The sequence below is a fragment of the Phaenicophaeus curvirostris genome, chromosome 20 (assembly GCF_032191515.1).
Source record: "Phaenicophaeus curvirostris isolate KB17595 chromosome 20, BPBGC_Pcur_1.0, whole genome shotgun sequence".
Classification (NCBI taxonomy): domain Eukaryota; kingdom Metazoa; phylum Chordata; class Aves; order Cuculiformes; family Cuculidae; genus Phaenicophaeus; species Phaenicophaeus curvirostris.
In genome coordinates, this window is record NC_091411.1 from 13,313,912 (window position 1) to 13,324,749 (window position 10,838).

At 55.9% G+C, this 10,838-nt stretch overlaps 1 protein-coding gene across 1 annotated transcript; it reads left to right on the plus strand.

Annotated features, from left to right (window-relative positions):
- The first annotated feature begins 735 nt into the window (after positions 1-735).
- Positions 736-10,570, plus strand: LOC138729421 (uncharacterized). The gene is made up of 8 exons (XM_069873646.1): positions 736-740; positions 1,183-1,276; positions 1,597-1,962; positions 2,094-2,352; positions 3,201-3,400; positions 5,706-5,821; positions 8,198-8,319; positions 9,182-10,570. The coding sequence occupies exons 1-8, from the start codon at positions 736-738 to the stop codon at positions 9,295-9,297; spliced, it is 1,278 nt and encodes a 425-aa protein (XP_069729747.1). The 3' UTR covers positions 9,298-10,570.
- The last annotated feature ends 268 nt before the right edge of the window (positions 10,571-10,838 follow it).

The following is a 10,838-nucleotide window of genomic DNA, read 5'->3' on the forward strand; positions in this document are numbered from 1 at the left end:
CGGCACGCATGCGCAGTGGCTTCAAGAAAGGCGCGTCCATGTTGGACAGCACGCATGCGCACGGGCTCCATGACACACACCGCCGCCTTGCCGTGTGACACGCATGCGCACTAGGCCTCCGCTCAACGACCGGCAGCCAATCAGCGCCGGCAGAGCGGCAGGAGGGGCGGGCCCTGCAGCGAGCGCACCTATTGGCTGGAATCGATGCCCTCGAGAATGAATGGGGCGGGGACTCAGTGCTGCTGTGCCGTGGCTGCGGAGCGGTACTGCAGCCCAGGCCTTCTAAGTTTTTTGAGCTTTTCCCCTGTCTCATACGCCCGCACATCACACACACCTGCTTCATGACCCTTAACAGAGTGATAGAGGGTGATTCCCCAAAACAATAGAAGGGCGAACTGACCCTCTAAGGGCAAATCGACCATATAAGGCAAACCGGGAAAACGCCTTAAAAGGGCGAATTGGGCAAATTACTGAAAACTCTTGAGTGAAGAGATGGTGAGAGACTTGGGGCGGGCCCGCCGCCATCTTGGATGAGGGCACGGCGTGTCAGTGTTGCCGCCATCTTGAGTGAGGGCATGGCGAGGGACTCGGCGGGCCTGCCGCCATTTTGAGTGAGGGCCTGGCGTGTCGGTGTCGCTGCGATCTTGAGTGAGGGCACTAGGGTACTGCCGCCATCTTGAGTGAGGGCACGGGCGAGTGAGAATGTGCAGGCTCGCCGCCATCTTGTGTGTGGGTATGGCGTATTTGTTTCACCGCCATCTTGAGAGAGGGCACGGGGAGAGAGACGGGTGGGCTCGCCACCATCTTCAGTGAGGGCACGGCGTGTTGTATTCTCCGCAATCTTGAGGGCAGGGGGGAGGGAGACTGGCAGGCCCGCCGCTATCTTTAGTGAGGCCACGACGTTCCGGTGTCACCGCCCTCTTGAGGGAGGGCACGGTTCCCGCCGCCATCTTTAGTGAGGGCAAGGGGGAAAAAAATCTCGCCGCCATCTTTAGTGAGGGCACGGGATCTCGCTGCAATCTTGAGTGAGGTAGCGGTGTGTCGGTGTCGCCGCCTTCTTGAGTGAGGGCACGGCGTGTCGGTATCAACGCTATCTTGAGTGAGGGCGCGGGGAGGGAGATGGGCAGGCCCGCTGCAATCTTGAGTGAGGTAATGGCGTGTCGATTTGGCCGCCATCTTTAGTGAGGGCACGAGGAGGGAAACAGGAGGTCACGATGCCATCTTGAGTGAGGACACTGGGAGGAAGACGAATGGGCCCGCCGCCATCTTGAGTGAGGTAACCGCCAATTGACCAGAACAGGGCAAAGTGACCATAGAAGGGAAAATTGACCGTATAAAGGCAAACTGGGCCGATACCCATAAAAAGGCAACTTGACTATAAAAGGGCCAATTCACCATAAAAGGGCAAATTCGCCATGTAAGGCGATAAGGAGCGACACGGAATGACATGGAAACACGGAACAACACAACACGGAACGACACTCGTGCCCCACCCCCCCCCCCCCCCGCGCACCCTGAGTTATAGAGTTTGATTCCGCAAAACACAGCGAGGGGTTAAAGATCCTCCCCGCCTCCACGCCCCGTCGGCTTTCACAGGCCGCGCCTCCCCCCGGCTTCCCCCCCCGTTGGCTGAGCCGCTCGTCATTCAGAGCGCGGCAGCCAATCAGCGGCGGCAGCGCGGCCGGGGGCGGGACTGCAGCGAGCGCTGCCGTTGGCCGGGATCCCTACGCTCGGGGAGAACGGGGGGACTCAGTGCTGCAGCGCTGTGGCCGCGAGGCGGTACTGCAGCCCGGGGCGGGGGAACGGGACGGCCCACAGGGGCGGGCGAGCCGGGCGGCGCGGGGCGGTTCGCAGAGCGGCTCGGATCCGCTCGGCTGCTGTCGGCTCCGCGCGGCGCCGTTCGGGACGGCTCGGCTCTGCTCTTCGCTGCCTTTCCGCCCGCCGCCGGCTGCGGCCAATGGGGTGCGGGCTGGGGCAGGGACAGCGCCCCGAGGGCCCCCGTGCCCCGTGTGTCCCCTGTCCCTGCCCGGGGTGCCCGCGTCCCCTGCGTCCCCTGACAGCCCCGCGTGACCCGTCTCCGCGTGTTTCTGCAGCGCTCGGCTCGGTGCGGCTGCGCTCGGCTGCCCCTGGGCAGGGCCCCGCACAGAGCGCTCCCATTGGCTGCGCCGCGCGTCACTCAGCGAGCGGCGGCCAATCAGCGCCGGGAGAGCGCCCGGGGGGCGGGCCGAGGCGGAGCGCGGGCGGGTGGTTCCTCTCCGCACGGGGCCCGGGAGCCGCCCGCCCTCGCTGCCCGCCGGGGCCCGCGGCCGCAGCGGCACCGCTCGGGAGCGGCTCGAAGGGGGCCGGGCTCGGGTGAGTCAGAGGCGCCCGCAGAGGCGTGGGGGAGCGCTCTGTGGCCGGCGGCGCCGCTCCGGGCTCGCTGTCCGTGAGCCGCGGCCCTCCCGGGGCCGGCTCGGGCTCAGGGGCGGTCGGGGCCTTCGGGGCTGCGTCTGCGCTCGGCGTGCGGCCCCGCGGGGGAGATCCCCGCTCGGGAGGGGGAGGAGGGAGGGGGGGAAGGGAAGGAGGGGAGAGAGGGGGAAAGCAGGGGGGGAGCATGGGGCAAAATGGAAGCTGGGGGTGTTTAGCCTGGAGATGAGGAGGCTGAGGGGAGACCTCATTGCTCTCTATAACTACCTAAAGGAGGTTGTGGAGAGGAGGGAGCTGGGCTCTTCTCCCAAGGACAGGGGACAGGACGATAGGGAATGGCCTCAAGCTCCGCCAGGGGAGATTTAGTCTGGACATTAGGAAAAAATTTTTCACAGAAAGGGTCATTGGGCACTGGAACAGTCTGCCCAGGGAGGTGGTTGATTCACCTTCCCTGGAGGTGTTTAAGGCACGGGTGGACGAGGTGCTAAGGGTTATGGTTTAGTGTTTGATAGGAATGGTTGGACTCGATGATCTGGTGGGTCTCTTCCAACCTGGTTATTCTGTGATTCTGTGAAAAGGGGGAAAAGAAGGAGGTGGGGAGTAGGGGAAGAGGGGAAGGAGCGGAAAGGGAGGTTCAGGGGCAGGGGGGGTTCATTTCAAGCACGGTTACTTGGAGTCTTTTGCCCTAACAGCTCATTCCTTTTGCTTTGATACTGGATTATGGGGAGGATGGGACTGAGTGTCCGTGGGTTAAAATCAGGGGAGCCCACAAGAAGGCTGATATTATGATGGAGTCTGTTGCAGACTAGCCAGCCAAGAAGAAGCAGTTGATGAGCTCTTCTATAAACAACTGGGGATAGTCTCAAGATTGCTACCTCTGGTCCTCGTGGGAGATTTCAATCTTCCAGATATCTGCTGGAAGTACAATACAGCGGAGAAGAAGCAGTCTAGGAGGTTCCTGGAGTGCGTGGAAGACAACTTCCTCACACAGCTGGTGAGTGAACTGACAAGGGAAGGTGCCCTCGTGGACCCGCTGTTCATGAACAGAGAAGGCCTTGTGGGGAATGTGGTAGGAGGACGCCTGGGACAAAGCGATCACGAGATGATAAGGTTTTCAGTTCTAGGTGAGGTGAAGAGGGAGATTAGCACAACAGTCACATTAAACTTCCAGAGGGCAGACTTTGGACCGTTCAGAAGGCTGGTTGGCAGAGTCCCGTGGGAGACAGTCCTTAAGGGCAAGGGAGCCCACGAGGGCTGGGAGCTCTTCAAAAAGGAAATCCTAGCAGCTCAGCAGCAAGCCATCGCCATGCTCCGGAAAAGGAGCCGGCAGGGGAGAAAAACAGCTTAGTTGACTAGGGAGATCTTGAGAGACATCAAAAAGAAGAGGAGGGTCTGTGAGCTTTGGAAGAAGGGAGAGGCATCTTGGGTGAACTACAGGGAGGAAGTGAGATCGTGCAGAGAAAAAATGAGGAGGGCTAAGGCCCAACTAGAAATCAAATTGGCTAAGTCTGTGAAAGATAACAAAAACTCTTTCTATAAATACATTAACAATAAAAGGAGGACTAGGGAGAGTGTTCAGTTCCTATTGGGTGCAGAAGGAACAGTGGTGACAGGGGACGAGGGCAAGGCTGAGGTACTTAATGCCTTCTTTGCCTCACTCTTTAAGACTAAGGAAGGTTGTTCCCTCTGTGTACAAACCCAGGAGTTAGAGGAGCAGAATGAAGTTCCCATGATCCAAGAGGAGGTGGTCAGAGCCTTCCTTGCCCAGCTAGACACCCACAGGTCTGTGGGGCCGGATGGGATCCACCCAAGAGTATTAAAGGAGCTGTGGATGTGCTGGCCAAACCCCTTTGCATCATCTTCCAACAGTCCTGGCTGACTGGGGCAGTTCCACTGGACTGGAGGCTGATGCTGTGCCCATCTACAAGCAGGGTTGCAGGGAGGATCCAGGGAACTACAGGCCTGTCAGTCTGACGTCAGTGCTGGGAAAAGTCATGGAGCAGGTGATCTTGAGTGCTATCATGAAGCACATGCAAGAGAACCGGGTGATCAGGCCCAGTCAACACGGGTTCACAAAAGGCAGGTCTTGCCAGACTAACCTGATCGCCTTCTATGACAAAGTGACCCGTGTACTGGACAAGGGAGAGGCTGTGGATGTTGCCTACTTGGACTTCAGTAAAGCCTTTGACACAGTTTCTCCCAGCATTCTGCTTGAGAAACTGTCATCTCTGGCCTGGACAGGCGCACACTCTCCTGGGTGGAAAACTGGTTGGATGGTCGGGCTCAGAGAGTGGTGGGAAATGGAGTTAAGTCCGGCTGGAGGCCAGTTACAATTAGTGTCCCCAGGGCTCAGTGCTGGGTCCAGCCCTGTTCCATATCTTTATCAATGACCTGGATGAAGGGCTTGAGTGCACCCTTAGCAAGTTTGCGGATGACACTAAGCTGGGTGCTAGTGTTGATGTCCTGGAGGGTAGGGAGGCTCCAAAGGGATCTGAAGAGGCTGGAGCGCTGGGCTGAGACCAGCGGCATGAGGTTTAACAAGGCCAAGTGCCAGGCCCTCCACTTGGGGCACAACAACCCTATGCAGTGCTACAGACTAGGAGAAGTCTGTCTAGAAAGCTGCCTGGAGGAGAAGGACCTGGGGGTGTTGGTTGACAGTGACTGAACGTGAGCCAGCAGTGGCCCAGGTGGCCAAGAAGGCCGATGGCATCTTGGCTTGTATCAGAAACGGCATGACCAGCAGGTCCAGGGAGGTTCTTCTCCCTCTGTACTCGGCACTGGTGAGACCGCTCCTCGAATCCTGTGTTCAGTTCTGGGCCCCTCACCAGAAAAAGGATGTTGAGGCTCTGGAGCGAGGCCAGAGAAGAGCAACAAAGCTGGGGAAGGGGCTGGAGTACAAGAGGAGCGGCTGAGAGAGCTGGGGGTGTTTAGCCTGGAGAAGAGGAGGTTGAGGGGAGACCTCATTGCTCTCTACAACTACCTGAAAGGAGGTTGTGGAGAGGAGGGAGCTGGGCTCTTCTCCCAAGTGACAGGGGACAGGACGAGAGGGAATGGCCTCAAGCTCCACCAGGGGAGGTTCAGGCTGGACATCAGGAAAAAATTCTTCACAGCAAGGGTCATTGGACACTGACAGAGCCTGTCCAGGGAGGGGGTTGAGTCACCTTCCCTGGAGGGGCTTAAGGCACTGGTGGATGAGGTGCTGAGGGACATGGTTTAGTGATTTATGGGAATGGTTGGACTCGATGGTCCAGTGGGTCCTTTCCATCTTAGTGATTCTATGATTCTTTTTGCTTTGTCAGCAGAGACAGTCTGACGGAAGTGTTGGCGATGAGAGAGCCCCTGCGGGATCCCGACCCCTCCTCAGGGACAGGGGGAGAAGTGATGTGGCGGTGCCCTCCAGGCCAGCAGCTTTTGGGTACGTGGCTTTCTCGGGACTCATTCCTCTTTGTTAATCACTGTTGATCGAGTTGACGGCACTAGCTGGAGTGTTCTCCACTTTGGGTTAGTATGTGACGGCATTGTGTTTAGTGAACGCTGGATCGAGACAACAATAGTAGGGTGGCAGAGGCTTTGCCAGCCGAACCTGTGCACGCCGCACAGCATGAACATGCCACACACATGCCAGGCCCATGCCACACACATGCAATTCACCCCCCATGCACATTGTGCTGCCCCCATGCACATGCCAGGCTAGCGCCACAACCACCCCATACACATGCTTCGAACATGCAAGCGGCATGCCACACACGCCACAGAGCCCTTGTACGCATTGCAACATGTCACACGGGCCATGTGCATGTTATGTGCATGCTGTGTACATGCCATCTGCAGGCAATGCATATGCTAGCATGCACCATGAAGATGACACACCAGCCACGCACATGCCACGCACACACCTTGCACACACAAGCAACATACCACATACAACACACATGTATTGCACACGCAGGCAACATGCCATGCATGCCATGCATGTGTTGTGTACATGCCACACACTCCACACACACACGCCACTGCTTCCATGCACATTCCAGGCTCATGCCACAACAGTCAAGCACATGTCACGCACATGCCTTCCACATGCAGGCAACATGCCATGCATGCCACACACTCCATGCGTATGTTATGTACGGGCCATGTACATGCCATACAGACGCCATGGACATGCTAGCACATACCATGAAGATGACATGCCAACCAGGCACACGCCACGCACACGCCAGACACACTGCAAGGACGCCGTACACACGTGAAGAGGGAAAGGAGGAGAAGGGGAGCTGTGGAAAGCGCTTTTATGTTAGTGTAGAGAGTGCCAGGAGGGAGGTCGATTCTTTGATTCTCTTCTATAACCAAGCTTCTTTGCATTTAAAACCCTTCCGTGTCACAGGGTTTTACAACGGTGCAACATCCGTTACGCTTGCTACAGATCCTCTTGGTTCAGAGTTTTCTCTGTTTTCAGTTATACAGAATGCCTGTTCAGCCTTCTCGTCTATTTTGAGGCTTAACGTCTTTTTAGACTTCTTTTTAGTATTTGTATTAAACTATGTCCCGTAACAGTGGTACGGAAGGGGAGTTGTTGCGTTCTTAACAGTAACTGTAGTGTTAAGGTACCTCAAGTGCCTTGGGGAAATGCAGATGCACCTCTTAGAGGTCCCTCATCTTTGCAGAGCGCTATGGAGCCTTCACATTGTTAAACACTGATGTTAGCCATTTGTCAAATGAACTAGTGGACAATGTCACCTTTTGTGTGTGTGTCTGTAACCATTGCAACTTCTTATGTACAGACTCACTATGGTCAGAGAGATTAAAACAACACATTCCTTCAAAATCTTCACAACCATGGCCTTGTGCTAACAATAGAAAATCTATGGCAGCTCTATTTTGTAACACAGTATGTCGTAAACTATCCATATCTTCAGACAATTGAGCAATGATTTCGGTGGTTACATTAGATTGCTTAATAGTCCAGCAAGCAAGGCGTTCTAGTGTCTTTAATGTGTGTGCAGTTCCTATACCTGGAATTAATGATGCAGTGATTCTCAAAGCTAATCCCCATAACTGTACATTGTCATTACAATCTGAAGGCAACTGTTGGATTGATTGTTTAGCACGGCTTAAGTTTTGAATTGTGGATCGATTTAGTGCTAACATGGTTAACCTGCCAAGATAACAAGGGCCTCCATAAGCGTTTTTAGGAATACCTTGCCACGCTCTGTCACCACAAATCAAAAAGACATTTGGGGGTAGTGCTTTGGCGGTACTATTAGCCCAAATGTGAGAGTGATTACTCTCCCACCCATATGCTCCCAACGTATCGTTCTCATTTCTGTACCCACAATATGGACCAATATCATATGATGCATCTTTGGGAGTCAACCAAGATCCCATCTCTCTCATACGCTCGTGGCGGAAGAAGAGGAGGGTGCCCACGGGTGAAAGGGAAGTGGTTGCCATTCAGGTGTGAGGAGAAACGTCCGCTTTGCAGCTCTGAGCAAGGGTGACATTCGTGATGCTGACTCCTGGTTCGGGAAGCGGCTTCTGGCTCCTCCGTTTGTTTCTCTGTGGATGAGTGCCCGGTGTATTGGCCCGGCTTCTGTGCCAGTGGCGTGGTCCTGTCGTTGACCACATCGTCGTTCATCGTGTGTGAGGGTGGGGGGCTTTTTCTGTTTTCTTACTTAAGCTCCGATTGTCACCTGTAACTGGACAAATGACTCTGTTAGCATCGTGATGGTATTCCGAGGTGGCGTTAAAAATCCCTTAACGTATCATGCACGTCTCTCTTTCCTCACAGCCCAAAAAGCCAGTCTGGAGAATGTCCTTGCTGCAGAAAACCTGGCAAAAGTCTCGCAGCACAGCCCCGCTTTTTCAAAGCCCGGTATTCTTCCACCTTCCATCCCGTCGTGAGGAGTAACGGTGAGTGAGCTGGCACGGCACGGGGGGAGGAGGAGGATTTAGTCTGCTCTCCGCCGGCTAAATGAAAGGGACCATCTTCATGGCATCGTTGCCGAGCGAGGCCTTGTATTGTTGCCCTTTAGCGTTCCTTTGCACGTGTGTATGTGTGCGCTTACGCACGAGTTGATGTTGCGTCACGGCTGTCGGGTGAAAGCCCCGGGGAAGGCGATGGCCGAGCAGAATGCGCGCAGGCCGTCCGACACTGCTCAGAAGGCGGTTGGATCCCTGACGAGCCTGCAGAGGCACCTCAGGGCCCCGCAAGGGTGGAACGTTCATGTTCACTTGGCGTGGAGATGGATGGTGGCGTAACTAAGCGGGTAGCTTCGCTGTTGGGATCTGCAGCTGGAAGCTGTTGTGGGGTCGTTCCGTGGGTCTGAATTTTTCCAGTGCGGAGGCCGTGTGCTGGGACCACTGATATGCTTGCTAAGCCAGAGGGACCAGGTCTAGGGGTGGAAAGGTGACGCGGTGTTGGCCATCCTCGCCACATGAGAGCCGGCAGCACCGGGAGCCTCCTTAGCATGAGGGTGTCTGTAGCTGAAGTGGCTTCTTTTGCCTCTCTCTGCCCGAATTGGGCAGATCTCATCCTTCAAGTGAATGCAGAAGGCTCCGTATACTCCCAGGTCCCATAGAAAGGGAAGTTTGGGGATTCCCCGACTGCAGTAACCCCTGCTGCTGCCTGTGGATTGTTGTGCCAAAGACACCCTTCGTGCAGGGAGGGGGCACATGGGAGATGGGTGACGCGCTTATGTAAAGAGTGTCCTGTGGGCGGTGTGTCTCCTCAGAGCCGTGTGAAAGCCGACCTCCGCTTTCTCTTCCCCTCTAGAGCGGGCAGAGGATGGGCTGCAAGGCCAAGAAAACCAGAGCGAGGCAAGCGGCCAGCTAGACTCAAAGTGGGGAGAAACGCTGATGCCTGGTGAACAAGGGAGTTTCCACTGCTGAAACGGATGAGAACGGATGTCACGAGCATCCTTCTGTTGGGGGCCGGCAAGGGAACTAGGACCGTTTCTCTGGGGAGAACTTGCACATGGCCGGAGGGTTCTGTCATGGGATGTGACTGAAACCCGATTCCCGATCCTGGCTTCGTGAAGGTTGCTCTGCTTGCGAGGAATAGTGAAGATCTCATCCGGGATGATGTAAGATCCATCCTCTGTGGTCTTGCACAGTGAATAGCCCAGGTTGATGACTCTGCCCATATCCAAATTTCTGAGGTTATCCCACCCTTCCCCAGGAAGAACTTCCAGACTTGGAAGCTTCAGGGCCCTCTTGCAGTCTGGAAACCCTGCAGAGGAGGGAAGCTCCTGGGGCTGCTCAAGCCCTCGCACACAAGCCACCAACATCCAGGTAAGCAGGACCCTCCCCAGCACCCAGCCCATGGCTGGATTGGAGCAGGGCGCTCACCAGACGTCTGAGTGGTGGGGTGGGAGCTGGGGAATTGAGCTGGTTGAGGGTGCAGCTGCTGGGTGGTTCCTCCTTTGGGGGTTGAAGTAACAAAGGGGAAAGGAGAAGTGAGAACTGATGAATGTGAGAAATGCCTGAGCAGAGATGACTCCTGCAGGTGAGGAGCAGAAAGCAGAGCTGCCTGGAAATCGTGGCTTCTCTGTCGTGAACGCTCGGGGATGGGGCAGAGCGAAACCTCTCCTTTAGCTCTTTGCTGAGCCCAGGAAATTTCCCTTGACCAGTGACTCCCGTAATGAACCACCCTGCTCCTGAGTGACCCTAGTGGCTCCTTCTGCTGTGTGAGGGACCTGCCCTCAGCCCCACAGTTTGAGGTCCTGCTCACATGGCGGGTGAGCTCTGGCCCTTTTTGCATGTGCTTTGCTGCTGACTCCAAGGTTTTCCTCTGTGGCAGAGGAACAAAGCGATGTGGTGTGGGGAAAGTGCAATGTTTGCCCCTTCACTCTTGGGTGAGAGGCTGCCCAATGCCCTGAGGCAGGCAATGCTGTGTTTGGAGGGTCCAAATCCCAGCAAGGGTATCCCCCCATACCAACATCTATGTTAGGGCCCTCTGTAGCCTCCTCTACCCCACTCCTGTTGTTCCTCTGCAGTGCCTCTAGCTGGGAAAAGCATGTCCTGCTCAGGATGGCTGAGCCGCATGAAGCTGCTCCCAGTGGCGCTGAGCTGGCTCTGCCCAGGGCTGCTGCTGTGTGGCTGGGCCAATTTCAGTAGCACAGGGCAGCTGCTGCGTGTTTTGGGGAATAAACAGTTAAACTAGGTTCTGCTGTGAAAGTTGTGATTCTTTCCGTATGGACAGGTTCACTTCCCCTATTTTTGCTGGTTAGTTCCTCTTCCCAGGATGGTTCTGGCATGGGACAAGACGGAAGCAAGAGTGGTGATGGGAGGGAGGGGTGGGCTGTGGATACGTGTGTGTGCGCTTTTGCCAGGATAATGCTGGGAGTAGGGAGACAGATGACAGGAACATTGCCGGGGATGGTTTTGCTGACTCCAGTGTGGGGCCTGGGCCCCAAAGGAGCTGGAAAGCC